This window comes from Streptopelia decaocto, assembly GCF_964273445.1.
Source record: "Streptopelia decaocto genome assembly, chromosome: Z".
Taxonomy (NCBI): Eukaryota; Metazoa; Chordata; class Aves; order Columbiformes; family Columbidae; genus Streptopelia; species Streptopelia decaocto.
In genome coordinates, this window is record NC_138657.1 from 23,355,810 (window position 1) to 23,375,874 (window position 20,065).

Below are 20,065 nucleotides of genomic sequence, written 5' to 3' on the forward strand. Positions count from 1 at the left end.
TGGAATTATGAAGCTTAAGTGCTGATTTGTCAGAATTGCCACAGCAGTAACAGCTTCTACAAAAGCAAAATACTGGAAGCGATTATTATTGAAATAAATCTCCGGTTTTTTGAAATGAGCTGCAACAATCAGTTTTGCTGAGCAGTAACAAACTTACCTTTTTCTGTATGACATAACTTTTCCTTGTAGTTTCATTTAATCCTCACCTCTTATTCCAGAGAAGGCATGAGACACCTTTTCTAACAGATTGTGAACTGCTTACTATGAGGTAGACCTTTTCTAATGAAGTATTGTCCTTCCACAGTTTCTCAGATCTCTTATTTTGGATACTGGGTTTGAATCACAGAATATAATCATAGAATCATGAAATAGTTTAGGTTGGAAGGGACCTTCAAAGGTCATCTAGTTCAACCCCCCTGCAATGAGCAGGAACATAACTAGATCAGGTTGCTCAGAGCCCTGTCCAGCCTGGCCTGGAATGTTTCCAGGGATGGGGCATCTACCACCTCTCTGGGCAACCTGGGCCAGTGTTTTACCACCCTCATAGGTAAAAATTTCTTGCTCATGTTTCATTTGAATCTCCCCTCTTTTAGTTTAAAACCAGTACCCCTTGTCCTATCGCAGCGGGCCCTGCCAAGGGGTCTGGCCCATCTTTCTCACAGGGCCATTTTAAGTACTGAAAGGCGGCAATAAGGTCTCCCTGCATCTTTCTCCAGACCGAACAGCCCCAAGTCTCTCACTCTGTCCTCACAGCAGAGCTGTTCCAGCCCTCTGATCATTTTTGTGGCCTCCTCTGGACCCGCTCCAACAGGTCCATGTCTTTCCTGCACTGAGGGCTCGAGGTGCAGGGGCAGAATTACTCAAACTGCCTCAAACTGCTGACCATGCTCCTTTTGATGCAGCCCAAGATGCAATTGGCCTTCTGGGCTGCAGGCACACATCACCAGTTCATGTCCAATATTTCAGCCACCAGCACCCACAAGTCCTTCCCTGCAAGGCTGCTCTCAATCCCTTCATCCCCCAGCCTGTATTGACACTGGGGGTTGCATCTTGAACTCGTCCAGGTCCCTCTGGATGGCATCCGGTCCCTCAGGTGTGTCGACTGCACCACTCAGCTTGGTGTCATCCGTGAACTTGCAGTTCATTTTCCACTCAGGAGGTGTGGGAAGAGAGTTTGCCCATGAAGACTGAGGCAAAGAAGTTGTTGCATACCTCAGCCCAGCCTTCTTCTTGTCCATTGTCACTAGTTTACCAGTCTTGCTCATGAGGAGGTGTACCCTTTCTTTGACCTGCCTTTTCTGCTTGACACACCTGTAGAAGCCCTTCTTGTTTTTCTTTGCATCCCTTGCCAAGTTCAGCTCCAGCTGTGCCTTGGCCTTCCTCACCCCATCTCTGCACAACCCCATCTCTGCAGTGTCCCTGAACTCTTCCCAGGATCCCAGCCCCTGCTTCCACTGCCTGTGCATCTCCTTCTTGCCCTTCAGTTTGACCAGCAGGTCTCAACTCAGCCATGCTGGTCTCTTGCTGTTCTTACCTGATTTCTTAGCCCTGGGGATCGAGAGCTCTTGTGCTCTATGCAAAGTGTCCTTAAAGATCTGCCAGCTCTGTTCTGCTCCCTTGTCCCTGAAGAGCTGGAATTTGGCTTTCCTAAAATGCAGGGTCCTGACTTTACTCTTTGCCTGACCCACGTTGCTCAGGACTGAGAACTCCACACGTGCATGATCACTGCAGCCCAGGCCTCCAATACTGAGGTCACCAGTTAGCTCTCTTGCACTGGTGACCATCAGGTCCAGAACCGCATCTCCCCCAGTAGGGCTGTCTATTACCTGGCTGAGATAGTTGTTCTCAGTGCCCTCCAGGAATCTCCTGGGTTGCCTACAGCTCACTGTGCTACTTTTCCAGCAGATGTTGGGGTGGTTGAAGTCCCCCAGCAGGACAAGAGCCTGTGACCATGATGCCTCCTATAGCTGGAGTAAGAAGGCTTCATCAATAGTCTCCCCTGGACTGAGTGGCCTGTAGTAGACACCAACCACAAGTTTTCCTTTGTTGCCTCAGTCTGTGATTCTTACCCATGAGCTTTCTACGTACTTGTGGCTTTTCTTCAGAGACAGCTCTTCACACTCTATACCTCTGTTGATGTAGAGGGCAACGCGTCCACCCTTCCTTCCCTGCCTGTCCCTTCTGAACAGCCTGTGGCTGTCAATTGCTTCTCTCCAGTCATGGGACCTGTTCCACCAAGTTTCTGTAATGGCCACTAGGTCGTAACCTTCTAGCAGCACAGTGGCTTCCAGCTCATCCTGTATGTTGCCCATGCTGCATGCACTGGTGTAGAGGCACTTCCGCTGGGCTGTTGGCTGAGTCACCTTCTCAGAGGTGACTTAATTATTTTTAAGTATTTCACTGGTGCTTTCCTGTTGGCTTCTGTTACCTCAGGAGCCGTTCGCTCGTCTTCATAAGACTTCAGGTATGCTCCAGCGAGGCAGACACACCTCAGGATCTCTCTTGAACACTCATGCCTGGGAGCTTCCACTGCAGTGACACAAACAAGGCTAGTGTCCACAGCACTGTTTTTGGTATTGTACTTTTGTGTCCTTCATAGAAGTTTTGGGACTGCAACTTTTTCATTACCTACCTTATGACTTCGATGGGGGCTTTAATTACTCCAAGAGTCCATAGATGACAAAAGGCAGGAATGGATTTCATTAAAGGAACACTAAGCCACATATAAGTTTTGATGTGAAAAGCTGCACTTGGGTCCTAAAATGTATAAATACATAGTGAAGAAAATTAGAATTTTATACTCTAGAATTTACTATTAAAAAAGGCATCTTTCAATAGCTACTGATACAGCACTAAGGGTGTAAACTGACAGCTTCTAATGTGAGGAAAGGACAGTCTTTCTGCATCACCAATCTAACTCCACAGAGTCTTGCCAAGCGACTTTAATGTTTGGTAAAGGCAGATTTATGTTGCTTTGTGTCTGTCACTGAAAAGATATTAAAAAATCGGTTTACATTTTTTGTATTAAGCAGAGAACTTCTTATTATTGACCTCAAACTGACAAATTTATCTCATAAATCAATTGGTAAAAGCTATCCAATGGAAAAAGCATTAAAAGGTATAAAATATTTCACAGTACTCAGCTATCAAGTAAAAAGCCACAAATCTTATGTGCTTACTGCACAGATGCAATGATTGTTACAAAGGTAAAATTACATCTGTTTTCCCCATACTGAGCTCCCATTTTGTGAAACATAGACATTCAACAGGATACAAGAATCTGTCTACAGACCTTTTTAACTGTATGCTTAGCACTAATACCAGTTCACCTACTAAACAAAGGCTGAACCCTCATTCTAGTAAGCACAGAACAAGCAGAAGAGTTAAAACATAGAATCATTTGAATGGTTTGGGTTAGAAGGGACCTCAAACATCATCTAATTCCAACTCCCCTGCCATGCTCAGGGTCACCTTCCACCAGACCAGGTTGCTCAAAGCCACCCATCCAACCTGGCCTTGAACACTTCCAGGGATGGGGCATCCATAGCTTCTCTGCGCAGCCTATTCCAGTGCCTCACCACCCTCAAGGTGAAGAATTGCTTCTTATCTAATCCAAATCTACTCCCAGTTTAAAGCCTTGTCCTATCACTACACGGCCTTGTAAAAAGTCCCTCTCCAGGTTTCTTACGGGTCCCCTTTAGCTACTGAATCTTTCAAAACTGTTCACCAACAGCTGTCTTTTTGATATATGACTAGAGAGATAGTATCAGCATTATGTATTTTGGATGCAACTGAATTCTTAAGTAGAACGGGGGTGAGAATGGGGAGAGAGAAGTTACTTCTTTCAGATGAAGTGAATAAGCCATTAAGCTAACTTCCAGCCACAAAAAAGGGCACTGCCATGTGCATCTCAATGTCTAGTTCATCACCACACCAGGGTAAGGGCAAGATCTTCAGTTACTAAGAATGGCATACATGCTTCCATATGTACTTCTGTATATGCTTGCTTCACAGGCTACAGGCTGTCAGTGTGGCCTCATGCCTATGGTGGGAATCCCTGACGGATGGCTGCACAGGGCACCCACAGCCAGCTCAGAAGAGACCACAGCAGCTACGTGACAGCTGCTGCTACAGGGTATGCGTGCGCCCATGTATAGCGATGTAAGGCTTGGTTTTATTTCTTAATTAACAATGATTTTTCATTGAGAAACGGATTAAGGAATATAAAGCCTCATGTCTGAAAAATGAGAAGCCTACCTACAGAAAGCATTTAGTAATCTGAAAAAAAAATTCTATAAAAATGTTATTATTTAAATAAGTGGATAATAGTAAAAACAAAATTAGCAACTTTTCTGAATCATAAAATATTTAATAAGGTTTATTTTTTGGGGGGGATATATTGTATATAAAATTTCAGATCACAATATGAAGCGATTTGAACCCTCTCCAAGCTAGCACTGCCTTCAATGTCGTGTAGATGTATTGCCACTGATACAAGACCTACTAAAAGCATACAGTTTAACTAATACAGAAGTGGCGCTTTTTTATATGAAATATTTTTTACACAACTAGAGTGTCTTGAATACCCTCTTTAAGTGCAAAAAACACAGATCACTTTACACTAATGCAGCAACAATGCATTCATATTGTTCTCATTAGTCATTAGTAGTCAACTTGCATAAGATACAAGAAAAGCACAATGAAGCTCACAAAAATAGACTAAAAATCAGCCTGTTCTTGCAAAAAAATACAGCATAATGGAGGAAAAAGACAAAAAAGGATTATGCACACCACAGAATTTGCTGTTCTTTCATCCAGCTGGCTTAAGTGCTGTCTCTGTTTTTTGCGGGTTTTTGTTTTGGTTTGTATTTTTTTTTTTTTTTTTTCATAAATCAAACCACATGGACCAGGCACAACTAATATTCAGGAGGCAGTGTGTAGCTAAAACTTCACAAACTTTTTGTCATCCCCACAATTTATACTCCTCTGTCCTGAGGTAGTTACAAAAAACCAAAATCATAAATTAAGCATCAGCTGGGCCAGTAAGAGCTGAGGCTTTTTTCTTTCTTTTTTTTTTTTTTTTTTTAATTTTCTTTAAAAACTATTTGTTAACTGGCCAAAACTACCCTTGATGTTAAAAGACAGCTGAAAATTAGAGTTCTCGCTACACCAGAAAGACGGCTATGAGGGGAAGAGGGTTAGCTGCTTCAAAATGTGACAATACATTGAGTCCCATCAAGCTGGCTGGTCCACTGCTGTATTCCCATGTTTATCTCCTTTACTGTCTATAAAGTCACTGCGAGAAGTACGGAAGGATCTGAGCGCATCATCGTCCTTTACTGTAACCAGGGAAGAACTGGTCCAGTAGCGTCTGCAGTATCTTGTTGGGAGCCATGGTGTAGCCCTTCCCCAGGTCATAGCGGCAGGCAGGGCAGGTGAAGACTTCAGCTCTGAAGGAGCGCTGTAAACAACTCTAGGACATTACAGAGACAGAAAAACAAAGTGTGAGAACTTTGTTTCAGACTGACAGCTTAACCAGAAAAAACTAAGGAATCACTATAAACCAAAGATGCAATCTGCTGCACTACCAGAAAAAAGGAAGTCATCCTCAAGCCCTCTGGTACCTACCTCTGTACAACTAAAATGTCCTAAACAAAGGATCTATGCTCTGGGCTGGGAATTGAGACACTGAGCTTGGGAGGAACTAAAACAAATCACTACTGAGATTTTCCCCTTCTTTTCCACTGGTGCCTTCCTGTTAATCACACCCACACCTACAGCTTCTTTCTAGCTTCCTGGTTAGATTGCTAAGGTTTTCCAGACCTTCACTGCAAGAGGAGGCAAATATACCAGGTATGCTGTTAATGTAACAATCTCTATCTACCTCGTCGGATGACATTCAGTTAAGCCTTAAAGGTGTATATAGGACAACACAATTTCTAACACATTATCATCAGTGCTGCCCCCATTACTGCATTACCACAGGCCGCAGAAAGCACAAGCACGTGAACTGAATATCAGAAATTTATCAGGGGACATCTGTGCCTAAACAGCCATAGCAGCTTACTATCAAAATATTCCTTACAACTTTCACTAGATGTTATTTCATATTTTCAAATATTTACTGACATATTTATATTTTGTTCTCTCTGAGTTTGTTAACACTCGGCTTTCTCTTTTCCTTGTTTTTCCAGTTTCCATAATTCTAAATATTAACCCCTTCATAACGCTTTTTAGGCTTTTTAAGGATTATGATAATTCCATGTGTGCAGGCCACTCATAACATGGTGATTTTTATTGGAGTGATACATATCGTCTTCAACAGCAAAATTGTATTATCAGATACTGTACTAGGATGACAAAAATCTGTGTCCTTTTAGGCTCTTAGGCAGAAATACTAGGTATGGCAGGTACAGTTCAAATATGCACACCCATACTACAAAAATTAACTTCAGTACAAACTGGATTTCAAACTCCTTACAATATATCCAGCTGATCAAGACTTTAAGATACGAAAGTTATAAATTGACTTATATGGCCCTCCTACCAAACATAAACAATGCCAAGAATAACAAGATAAGATAACTTCTTCTGAATAAACACAAATATTTTTACTGTATTTATACTGCATCCTTTTAAATAAGAGTGTTACTGAACTATAAAATCTGGTTTTATTCCTTAACTGTGTAAAATTAAATTATGGTTACTATACCAACATCTGGCTCCTGGACTAAACCTATTCCTCGTGTAATTCCACTATCAGAACAGAATGACAGCAATGGCAAAGTCCATTCATTATGTCTATCAGGTACTATACTAAATGTACTTTCACTCTTCATTACCTAAAATTAAGGTTATACAGCAATCACTGAATGAAAACTTGTTGCATGTTTTTGCAGAACGTTAGGCAATAATCATGTCTTTCTAAAATACATATGGCTTTTGGTGACTGGTGACTCGGAACCAAGAAAACAGCCCAGAGCAAGACCAAGTTTATTCTTACTTTGCAGACGTTGTGTAGGCACTCTGTTGTCACTGGCTGGAAAACCAGCTCCTGGCAGCAGACACACATAAAGGACTGTTCCAGTTTCTTCAGAAAATTCTAGAGTATGGCAAAGGAATAAAGACGACAAACTCTATTACAGTTCTCATAAATGCCACCTATTACATAGAGAGGATAAACTTTGAGAAGTTCTTATCCATGACTGCAGCTTTCTAAAAGTAATCAGGAAGCAGGTTTGTAATCGCTTAATTTCCCTAGTCTTCCACAAATCAGAGAACTAATGTGTTAAAGATTATTTACTCGTTTGTATGACTATTGTTAAAAACAAAATGAAGCAGACTGGAGGGCTAGGAAAGGTTGGAAAATTTAGTAACTGCATTTAGTAATTTCTGCTAGAAATTTCTATGTCCCTGAGAGATCTCCACTTCTCTACCAAGGGAACTTCTGCACCTCCTCCTTTGCTTACTGGTCACAGCTAATTTAATGGCTTCTTCTCTCCACAGGCCAAATCCTCTGCAGTGTATAAACCCACCTCTCTTTATTAAACCTTCTCAAGGCATCCCCAAGGAATCTCAAGATACATTTGTATCAGGTGTTTCACACACACAAGCATGCTTATCTCTGGCATGTCAGTCATCTCTAAACATCTTAAGAATGCAAGAAAAACAGATCTATGGGTAATCAAAATATGCCTCTTTGTAATACTTTTTAAAATATCAGATTTATCTTAAACCATTTTATTCAGTTAAAAGGGAAGGTGGTTGTTTCAAGCACAAAGATTTACATGTTCACAGTAGCGACCCACATCTACCAGGGATTTCCATTAGCTTCAGTGGCAACCAAATGGAAACTTTACCAAAATTATGGGTAGGAAACTACAGAAAAATAACTTCTCAGTAACTCGACTGCTTTTAAATTACTGTCTTCTGCTTTTTACAAAGACATATCTCTGTTGCCTGTCATCATGCACAATTTTAAAAGCTGAAATTCCTTCTAGTCATTACAGACACTGGACAGAAGACAGACAACAGCTAATAACTTTTCATGGTCATTTCCTACATAAAGACAACTGCAGCAGCATTATAGCAAAAACTGCTAGTGTAAGTGGAAGAACAAGAAGCTGTAGATGTTTTTTCTGCTACAAAAGCACCATAAATAGCCAATGGTAATTCTTAAATAAACTAATTATGTATGCTCATTTTTAGATATCCATTTTCCAACCAACTGTTTGTTTTTCAGTGAGCTGAGTTTTATCAAGTTATTTTAACTTCTTAGTGACTTGATTTTTTCTGCAAAACAGCTAAAATAACTATGAAATTGACATTGGTAAGATTAATTATCACTGAAAGACATACTATTTCAGGAGATATTCCTTTAGTGGACTTTTTTATGCTGGTGTCTACACTCCCTTCAATCTTGAGCTATTCTTGCTATTTTCATCACACTTCGGGGGAGAAACATATCTTTTCCTCCTATGTAAGGTTCCCTCTCTACAGAGTGGGATAATCTGTTTGGATTAAAATATTTTCATATTTAAATTTGAAAATTACAATGCTTCTATCTTCTTAAATGAAGCAAGCAAACTGTATTTACTGTCATATAATTCCTTTCTGTCTAAAAAACAGTGACTAGAACCATCTTTCTTCATGTCTTCTGTCTTCATGTCACATCAGCACAGCACAAAATACATTTATAATTTCAGAGAAAACATTCTCCCTTTGGAAATTAAAAAAAAAAAAAAAAAAGCCATTTCTAACTTCAAAATGGTTTTTGTGCAAGAAAAGATCTCTGTTACACAGGTATAAACCCAGCCATCAACAACAAATCATATAAGCAAGGATTATTTTCTTGACATCAAAATCTTAGAAATGAAAATGCTAGACACAATCTGTATTCAGCAAAAGTTCAGTAAGAAAATGAGGTATTAAGAGAGAATCAAGACATAACAGTCTAAAGAAAAAAAACAAACATTAAAAATTACACATGCAGCAAACATACTGGTCCTTCCTTAAGAGAAGCAAGTACTTCATCCCACAGTTTCTGGTTCATACAGTCTTCTCTAATCAGCCATTGCTGCTCTTGGGTCAGCTGGAAAGCCTCTCCTTTCCCTCCATCTCCCGTCCTCATGGCTTTGGGTGTATTCATAGGTTCCTCTATACCTGCTTAAGATTATGACCATCATATGCAGTAACAACAGAGCATTAGTCTGAACTAATAAAAGGGGAAGACAAAACTGTTTCTAGAAGGCTAAAATGTGATCTATGCTCATCAATGTGGCAATCAAATCCCTACTCCAACCCATACCGTTCATCATTGGTTTGGACTGCAGCACACACTTGCAGAGAAGACTGTCCATTTTTCTACAGAGTTTAAGAGAAAAAAGCCCATAATAGTAGTAAATAGGATAAGAACCCTACACTAATACTTAATTACAGAGCACACGCTTATCAGTTTACATTAGTATTCTGAACAACTTCACACTTCCGCCAAGTTTTTATGCTACTGGCTTAATAACATGACAGACTCTGCCGATGAATGCTAAAATAGTAGAAAGAAATACCATCATCAATTGTCCTTTTCTGGTTTCCATTACTCTGGCTGGTTGGCTCCTGTTTCACTGTCTGCTTTTTAACTTTATCCTTCTTCTCCTTACTAGCCATGGCTTCCAAATAACCTTCTGGATACTAAAATAAAATTTAAAAAAAAAAAAAAGGGCAAAAAGAAAAAAAAATCATAGATTTAAAGCAACATCCACTGGAATACAGGCAACAACACTAATTTCTAAAGGACTTTAAAACCCCGTGACTAACTATTGAAGTAACCACAAAATAATTTTAAAGCCCTGCATGATGTGGAACACATTTAAATTAGTATCTATTATTAAGAAAGTGTATTCAAGTCAAAGAATCGAATCTAAACTCCATCACATTAAAAGGAACACAATACCAGTATCTAGTCCCTTACAACTATATAAATCAGCTAGGCAAAGTTGATATACTGTAAGATATACCATGCCTTGCTGAGAAAAGAAACAGTATATTAATTCTTTTCATCCACCAGTCCTCATGGGTCAGTTTATTTCTGTGCCTGAAATACACTATCTACACAAACTCCTCTCATGGAGAGAAAAATACATTAAAAAGTAAAGTTTTTTTGATTTTTCAGACAGTCTCAGCTGTAATAATAGTTGTTTGTAGAAATTCTTTCCAGCCTAAGGATCACAAAACTGGTTTCAAACTCTTAATTTTCCAATCCATACATGCAAAGCAATTTACTGCTAAGGCAGAGAGCTTCATTCACCGTTCTTTCTGCCATGTCACTATTACAGGATTCTCTCAGTTTGCAGATAATATGTAGCACTTTTTGGCATTAAATCCTGCCGCACTAAAGTACGAGAAAAAAACATGGGGGTTTAATTTAGCTGATTTTTATTTCTGGAATGCGTCTGTTGGAACTGAGGATAAACACAACTCTGTGAGTCCTGATTCCAAACCTGTACACTCAGACCCAGTTTCTTTGACCGCTCTATTCCTTCTGAAGTCCAAGGTGCAGGCTCAACATCATCTCTCCTCAGAAGATAGCGCCAAACTAAAAATCCACATTTTCCAATTTCTGGCCAATATTTCACCACCTAAAGCATAATATAAAATTACTGCCATTTTTTTATCACAAGCCAAACACATTCATATAGTCATGCTTTAATTGTTGAAGGAGAAATGAGAAGAGTAAGCTATACATTACTATGATACAGCAGCTCTTCCCTCAGGTGCAAAATTTTTGTATTTCTGATAAATACAGTGCTCTTAAAAGGCACATACCTTCATTTCAGATGCTGAGAAGTCATTGCATGCAGAAAAAGCTGGGATACAGTTGGAAGGAGTGAGAAAATAATTTGATTTCTAGGGATGAATGTGACTCAGTAAGCACATACAAAGTAGCTTACATATTTAACTATTTATCTCCTATTACGGATTGCCTTCTATTATCACTGCCCTGAATAATTTCATTTGAGTTCTTTGCAGAATAAGTTAGGGCTAAAAAGCTATCATGGAGAAAAAATAATTCTTTATTTTAAGTAATAATGAAGAATTTGCAATGTAACACATACGAGGCTTTTAAAAACATCTGAAGAAAAAAGTTACATTGCACTTGGTAGAAATCAGAGTACCTTGTAAATGCCATCGTATCTGTTGCCTTCCTCTGGGGCATATTTGCTGATCCGCCGTCCTTTTGAGCTGCGCACTACTCTGACTGGCTTACCAGCTCTCCAGTTCTTAGACTCTGCTCCATTTTTATCATCCAGTGGGGCATCGCAGTTAAGGGCCAATGCCCTAGAAAGAGATTTCAAATCTTCATAAACTAGATTGCTTCAATCAACAGGTTTTTGAGAACTAATGTAATCATGTCATACCTATTTCCCTTGTCTAATTATGCTTTATCAAGCATCATAGAACTCTTCTGTATATCCTACAACACCCGCAGAACTAACGTAAGCAATGAGATCCTTGCTACCGTGTATGGTAAGAAAAAAAAAATGGGAACACGAAATCCTTTGGTGTCAAGGTTCCAGATGAAAACTCTGATATTGTTAAATAAAACAAAGCAATCCTTCTAGATTCAGTATTCATCATTTTCAAAAATAACCCCTTCCTAGATAGCATCGAGGGAATTAAAGGAAAATTACAACACAAGGCAAATTTTACCTATAGCTTTTTTCCATTAACTGCAGATTTTAAGGTTTTTTTAAGTGTGTACACAAAAGTAATGAATATGATGAAAAACATTACAGAGAAAAAATACATAATATACATCCAAAAAACTCCAAGTAACTGAAATCTCTCGCGTAATACAAAAATTGCCTCAGAGTAGAAGTTAAATAATAGTATCTGACTCAAGGACTCAACATGAAGACCCTCTTCTAGAAACCTGGAGCAAGACACTATGAATACCCGCTAGACCAAGCTGCCGTAATAAACAGTATTTCCACTACCAGAGCCTCATTTGGCCAGGGAAAACCCTTCAGAATCAGACTCAAACCAAACCACATATATCAGAGCAGAAGAAATATTATGGTGTATAAACAGCCGTGGCATGAGTATAAAACACCCATTGTATAGAACAGAAAGAGCCAGGCATACAGTGCTGACTTTTGAAAATGTTTTTTATATGAAAACAAAACCTAAAAAAGGAAAAATATATGGACAAGCAAAAACCAATTCTGATTCAACTACATGGAATCATCATAACCTTCAGCATACTGCTTGAACACTTGTACCCAAATGAGTAACTGAGAGCAGCACCTTGTTATACTCCATGTGTACCAATGCCTGCAAAGATACAAGGCAGGTTTTGCTGGTGGATTTCTTGTTTGCTAAGAGACAAGAAATGCTAAGACTCAGGATTCCAGCTTTTCATTCTGTTTCCCAAAGCAAGTTTGGTCTATTCACTCAATATACTTGTAAACCTATTGCTCAAAGCTCCTTCCAGCTTCTTGCCCTCCTCATTCTTGTTCACATCACATCCTCTCTCTCCCCGTCGCTCCCTTTCTCGGCACCCAAGTCAGGCTTTTCCTCTCTTTCCTCTAAGTACCACCAAAAAGCTTGAAAGAATCCCTCAAAATTCTGCTCGACAGCAGCACATCATATCTAAAAGCAGATCTGGCAATCAAAAGGTCTCAGTCAGTCTCAGCACCCCACAGGTATTAAGTGGTAAGTTGCGTAACAGAGATCATGTTTGTTAAAATAGAAGGGGATGAAGAACACTTTGTCCAGGCAGGATTTTAGAGGATGCAAAAATATTGCAAGTAAATGTCTAATTCCTATTTTGGACATATATTTTCTTTTTCAAGCAGCTGTTTTTGGTAAAGCAACACCCTAATTCCTTGCTTTTCATAGAAAGCTATAATGGAAGAAAGGGCTAGCAAAATAGGAAAGATCACTTTTAACATAGGAAAAAAAACATGCTTTCTTCCCACCTAAATTTGATAATTGATTTAACTATTGAAGAAGAAACTTAAAAAGAAGCACCTAAAAGAGAAAATCTTCCACCCAAGAGTTTTGACAAACTTCTAATTGAATTAACAAAGTCCTCTGAAGCAAATTGTATGACAATTTCAACCACAGACATGATCACAACCTGCACCTGCAACACAACAAGGTATTTCATTGAGGTGCAAGTGTTTCTTTAAATCAACAAAAGATAACGCTCAATAAAATACCTCTTAGCAGCAAGAGGCACCACTGATTACCAAAGCAGCATTTACAGGAGTGAATGAATACAGAAAAATACTAGTTTTAAATTAAAACACTACAACTCAGCTCGTTGTTCTGGAATACTTTTTAATTTTGTCTTCAAAACTTACCTATTCATGTGTGTTAATGTCTGATCAAATGAATGTTCCCCAATCCTTTTATTGCCAGAAAGATCTCTACCTCCACTCCCAGTGTAAGTGAATTCATCCCCTCGATCCTGTGCAAGAAGATTATCCTTTGTTTTAACACTTCAGAGTAAAGTAACACAATTTAAAAAGAAACAACAAACCAACAAACAAACAATGCCATTTTATTTGTTCTGTTTACTCAGTCAAAGAAAAACTATATTCCAAGGCATAGAAGGATGTGTATTTTACTTCAGTGTCACTGTCGTTTTACAGTAGCTGTGCCAGCACAAAGCTGCTGGTCTGGAAGTCACATATTCACCAGAAAATCCTTATTAAAAAACTGCCTGCCTTAAAAAAGTGGACTTTCCCATCTTTTAAAAAGCCATTTTTGGAAAAAAAAAAAAAAAAAAAATCTTACAAAGGGAACACATTCTAGCAAGTGGTTACTTGCTCTAGAGCTTTCATTCTGTTTATAAGAATATCATGTTTGTAAAATACATAATAAATACCTTTGAGGGATCACTTCAGCTTGTGCAAGGGCTAAGTGCCAATAAGTACAAACAGCTCTGTCTTACAAACAAGGCACGTGCTTTAAACGCAATAATAATCCCAGCTCTTCTGAACTAGTATGAGCTTAAACTCATTTAGATTTGCATTTTGTAAGCGGATACAATTCTGTAGTGTATTTCCTACATAAAATTTTCTTTAAATTGATGAACTGTAAAAACAGTCAAAATCTACATACACAGAAGTAAAGCCAGTATTACTATTTCCTTTGGGAAATATCTCATAGGAATTCATATTACTCCTGGCAAACTGAAGTGTTTCTGGAAATACATGTATTTTACAAATATATTCAATATGATATCTCTTTGGTGATGCAAATTTTGTAGAAAGCGTGATGCAACTCTAGAAGATAAATACTAAATATTAAAATAATGCTTATATGAATTTTTATAGCAAAAATCTTAACACACTTGTACCCAATAGTAAAATTTAGTCAATTTCTTACCACTATTAAAAGTCTGATATTATTAAGGATCCATTGAAAGACTGTTACAGATATTTCATAACTGACAACAGCAGAAAAAGAGAAAGTTAGGAAGAGAAATGCTGGTTGAACAAGGCCACAGACTAGTTATAGGTATTATGTTTGTTTTATTCTGTGTAGGGAAAACCTAACAAATTAAGCTGCAATTTTTCTCATTCAACATTTATCTAGATATAATAACAAGTAACTGCTATGAAGTTAAAAAAAATACTCAAATCCTAACAAAGACATGTATAAACTCTGCTATACCCTTCTTAAAACAGTCTACTTACTCTGCTCAATTAATCTCTAAAAAAATAACAAATTATGTTGTACGAGGACAATATATGAAACAACTCCAAAAGAATAGAAGACCAACCAGACAAGAACTATTTACTAAGAAAGGACATCAAATGAATTGTCTAAAATAAGATATCACAGAATTGAGCTATGTTTAATTTTTCAGTGATCGTCAAAGCAAACTAAATGCCCAGATCATACAAAGATGATTGTGAGAATATGAATAGGGTTCGATTTGCTTGATGAATCTGGCTCATTCAAACCAATTGCATTTTGACATTGAATAAGAAGCTTTTACCAAGTTCAGAAAACCAGAAAGATGTATCTTGGAAAGGGATGAATATAGAATGATTTAGGGTTCATAACAAGGAAGAAACTGAACACATGTTCATGGTGTGGCAAAGTGGGAAAAACTGCTAAGACTTTTTTTTATGTACAAGCAGAAATAAACTGAAACTGGAAGGTGATTTCCCCCTCTTTTTAGAACATAATGTGGAGACAAATATTGAAATAACATATATATATAAATAATAATGTTAAAAAATAGAGTAAAGACACAAACACTACAAACACAAGCAAAATGGAGAAAATTATTACAAGACAAGACAGGTTCTTGACAAACTTTTTTTTTGTCATCAACTAAACTAGGCAGAACAATCCTCATGAGAAGAAAATACTGAATAGACTTTTTTTGGCATAACAGACAAACATAAATCAAGGACAAATCACTATAGACTTAAGCAAAAAAAACCTCAAGTGAGAAGGCAAAAATGCAACAGTATTCATAATTACTTGCTGGAACACATTTCAACAGAAAATGAGTTAAATGTAAAAGGTCTAAGAACACCAAACTCCCAATGTGCTCAGAGAAAGACTGAGTGGTTCTCTGTGTGCTACTCTTTAACCAGAGGCAATCAGAAGACATTGTGCTTGCAGGGACAGCATGGATATAAGGCCTATGCATACATGCTCACCTCTTGAACAGATTCCACACTTGTTAAATTAAATTTCCTTCTCTTTAATTATCCAGGTGTTTTGTGAATCAATAGCCAAAACTATATGGATTTGGGGGAAACTGGAAATCCAGGGAAAGAAAAATGGAGGAGAAATGGAACAATTATGAAGTATAACTGTTACAGGTCAAATAACAAGATGGTGGCATCTTTTGACACCCCCCAGCATAAGGAAGGCTCATTTCCACTCTACTCAGAAGAACTACACTCACTTATTTCACATAGATACATTAAAAAAAAAAAAAAAAGAAAAGAAGCAGGGAACAAAGACACACATTTCCTAGAATCAGAAGAAAATGTCAGAGATCTTGCCATACAGGGCACAGATCTGGACAAGACGAAGACATTTGAACCCCTGATATGAGAGCAACTCCTAAACAAGGAGAGGAAGGAAGCTCAGGAGAATACATAAATGCTCATACAGAAAATCTAGAACGGCAAGAATAAGTGATGCAGAGAGTCCTTAGAGAAAAGAAAATGTGGATATGAATACAGCCCATGACACGCAGAAGTGAAATGGGGATACTGGTAGTCTGGAGACCTAATGGGAGACCTACGGACGCTACTTCCATCATGGTGATGGTATTTTTACTTTGGAAGTGGAGTATGCCAGGAATATCCACACAGCTTATTATTTGGGATCTTTTGATGAGTAATGACTCACTAAGACAATTTCTCAACAGCTTTGAGTTCTATCTAGAGACAACGCAGGATCTTCCTACTATCCACAACAATGTTTAACTGATAGCTTTTATGTGGCAGGTAAAGATGGAAAGCTATTTTTTCTCTCAAGAGGACGAGAAAATAGAGCTTACGATACTGATACTGCTGTAAATTCTGTATTCAACCATTAAAAAAAACATTTGGCAAAAGGAATTATTGATGTATATTCTTAAGAAACAAAATAACTGTCAAAAAGGCTATTGAACAGCCACAGTTTTTCCCTTCTCTTCCTTCTTCCTACCTTTTCCTCATTTTCTTACTTTAAAATACGTAACTGCTATTTCTCTTCTGCTTTCCACAGCTTAATTCAACTTCCTTGCACCAAAACTTTATTTCAACAGCTAGTAAGACCATTGTTATTCTCTTAATGCCTTCAGTATGTCTCCTTTCCTTACACTGTCTCCATAAATTTATTTCTTAACTGTCCTGTTTGTAAAGTTTGATCATGTTATAGAGCAAACTGACTTCAGCCACAGTAGTATTGACCCAGTACCTCATATTGAGTAAAAGATAAGCCTGAAGGTCTAGTACTATAACCCAGTCAGCCTCAGACATAAGCAGATGTCAGCTGTATTAAAGCATTCTCCACTATTTCACTGTTGTTACATGATCAGTTGTAAGTCCAACAAACAGATAACACAGAATGGACAAAGTAAGATTTTGAATTCTACCTAAGCATTTAACCACATTTCTACAGGTTTCTTTTGTGCAGCAGCTGACAGGAACATTAACTACTTCAAGTTACTGGAGCATCAGTTATCTCAAGCTGTCTCTCAATTATTTTTTCTTTCCATTAACACCTTTAGTATTTTGCTCCGATTTCAAAGTTTGGTCCCAACATATACACAAAAATAGCTTTTATCAGCTAGTAAAATACACTATTATGAACACAAACACAATCTTCAGTCTGAACAAAAACAAAAAGTCTTACTGGCTTTTTTGATAAAAGAAACCACAAAATTTCATCCGTTCATAAACCCCTTAATTCATCAGTTTCACCTCAGTGAAACGTGAATAATAAAGGCTAAGATTTTGATTAATATGACAAAGCAAAATAAAAATAACATTAAACCCTTTAAAATGAATTCATTAAATCAAAGACAAATATTAACTATCAGATAATTACATTTGAAAGGATTTTCTTTCCCTAGTAGTAGGGATAACTGAAACTGAATCATGTCATCATTCGTCTCCATTAAAGTCTCACAATTCTGTATTCATGTAAGTGCTGACAGAATTGGTCTATCTGCCCATTGTCTGACTTATTTTTTTGATAATTTCATGTTTTAGTGCTGCATAAAAGGTGCCGATTAAAAAGGAAGGGCTCAGTTACATACTTCATTTATAAATCAATAAAAAACCCCTTAAGTGTGGAGCTTGCATATATCATAATGGCTGTTTCTGAGTCTTCCCTGCAACCACGCTTGACAGCAAGAACGTGCGAGTATTGTGGCATATTCCACCACGATTTAAACATTTAACCCTTTAGTGCGAGCCACTCTGGATCTCTGAAAAAGAAGACAGAGCTTCAAAGCAGGCAACAGTCCAAGGTGGCTAAATGGTGATGGAAGTAGGTCAACATTTTGACAAATAGCTCCCAAATGAAAGTGATAGACAACTACTGTATGTGCACCACTTTAAGTTCTCTTATTCCTTTCAGTGTTTGGGGCCAAAATTATGCATTTCTAGACCTTTAAATTAAACATTATCATGTAATAAATTCAGACTACCTGATCTTCTGCTCTGTTAAAAATCAGTTCTGACTTGAAAACAGGTTCACTAAAGATACAATACACAGAAAGTCTTTTCAGGTCAAAGACCCTTTTCTGTAGTGGGAGATTTCTTAGGAGATACAACAGCTTTTTGAGATAACACTTTTTAATTATAATTATCTTTGGCGATCTGTTGGACATTGCTGACTGACTGCTCTTCTGAGGGAACAAATTCCTGCAACCTGTATGAGTAATTTCATTAGCCTAATATAATCCTAGATATAGCAAGGAAAATCTTGCCTGTCTCAAAGACATGCGCTTACTTTGACATTCATTTGTCTCTGTACATATAATTAGAATTTGTTACTTCCATCCTTCTTTTATTTCCTGTACTTAAATAAATTGTTAATATTATAAGAATTAATTTTTAGAAGTGTTCATGTGAAATATCTATGAAGTCCAGCAAGTAATTAATGGTTTGACACAACAAAGATTAGTATAATTATGCTGATCCTTCAGAACTAAGGGAGTAGATTGATGATATTCCACGTATTGCACTAATGTGATTAATATCTCTTGAAAAAGGTATGAATTTCAGAAAAAAATTATCTCAGTGTGTTAGGCAATCACAAACGGAAAACAAGGCCTATGTCCTTGACACTAATGCACTATTCCAAACAGCATGTTTCCTGGAAAGCATGAAAAAAAAATGAAGTTAAATGGCACATTGATAAGCACTGTCAACATTAATTTCTACTTTTTAATCTGCTTTATCATTGTGTTAATGAGTTCCTCAATGCTTTAGAAACAACAGATGTGCAAAGTCCTGCAAATTAACTTTGGAAAAGCACAGATAGGAGTGGTATAGACACAGATACCACATCCCATTATGAAAGAAACTGGCAAACAGGCAGGCAAGACTGCTTTGACAGGTGTAGTACTAGCAGTAAAGTACAGAAAGCATCTTTGTAACAACATAAGGCTTTTCAGAACTTAAAGTTAATTCTGAATATAATGCAGGTACAGAGGAGACAAATTTCAGAAAATAATGCAAGAAAGGTATTTTTTAGTATTAATCAGCATTTTTTATGGACTGAAAGCTAACAATATGGAATAACAGAAAAAAATTGAGAGGAGACTGTTGCAGAATAGGCGCTGTCCTGCAATCTGAAACACTGGGAAGAAAGTATTAAAGTATTAAAGTAAAGTATTAAGTATTGAAGCTACTGCCCTGCAAATGTAAATTATGTCCTTTGTATTAGAGGCTACAAGAGTGGACAAATAACACATCTGAGTGGAAAGGAAGATATTTGGTAGCTATTGTACAGTGAGATACTATATATATATACATTATATATATGTGTGTATATATATATATTTTTTTTTTTTCCACATTACATCGGAGCTCCAAGCAGGTCCCAAAGCAGTGGGGCTTTTGAAAACAAGTTTCAGGTTTTCAGCTACATACTCAAAACAGGTGACTCACAGTAGAAAGACTCTCAGCATAATGGCTGTAATGGACTTGCTATGTTGGATTCTCAGTTCTATAAAACAGGTGGGACAATCTAAAAGAAACCGCTCCCTTGATAGCATGGAATTATAATTCAGAAAATGTACACAGGATACTACATCTTTTTTGTACCAGGGCTCACACTGCATTCAGAGGACTCAGGTATACCCAGCAAGCTGGGTGATGAAGCAGGAGGTCACACGTACTCATCTAGGTAAAGGGTTAGTCATCATGGTCTTTGGATGTAAGACAGTGACTCAGACACGAGGCTCCTATTGCCACTTGATCTGGATTTAAAGCCATTTAAGGATGCAATTCACTACAGTACTGGCTCTGCACCTTTGGCACTGGTGGAAGTGATCAAGTTATTTCACTGCACAATGCACACTAGGCAG

General features: G+C 37.7%; 1 protein-coding gene across 2 annotated transcripts in view; it reads right to left on the minus strand.

Annotated features, from left to right (window-relative positions):
• Positions 1-4,831: 4,831 nt before the first annotated feature.
• UHRF2 (ubiquitin like with PHD and ring finger domains 2) overlaps positions 4,832-20,065 on the minus strand; it is a 91,902-nt gene continuing 76,668 nt past the window's right edge. Inside the window, exons 10-16 of one of the 2 annotated variants that reach the window (XM_082074464.1) lie at positions 13,365-13,471; positions 11,172-11,334; positions 10,497-10,634; positions 9,564-9,687; positions 9,002-9,165; positions 7,004-7,102; positions 4,832-5,473 (exon numbers count right to left, since the gene is read on the minus strand). In XM_082074464.1, coding sequence (XP_081930590.1) covers positions 5,327-5,473; positions 7,004-7,102; positions 9,002-9,165; positions 9,564-9,687; positions 10,497-10,634; positions 11,172-11,334; positions 13,365-13,471 — 942 coding nt within the window. In that variant the 3' untranslated portion in view covers positions 4,832-5,326. The remainder of the gene's footprint in view (positions 5,474-7,003; positions 7,103-9,001; positions 9,166-9,563; positions 9,688-10,496; positions 10,635-11,171; positions 11,335-13,364; positions 13,472-20,065) is intronic. The other variant, XM_082074465.1, reaches the window with a different exon arrangement.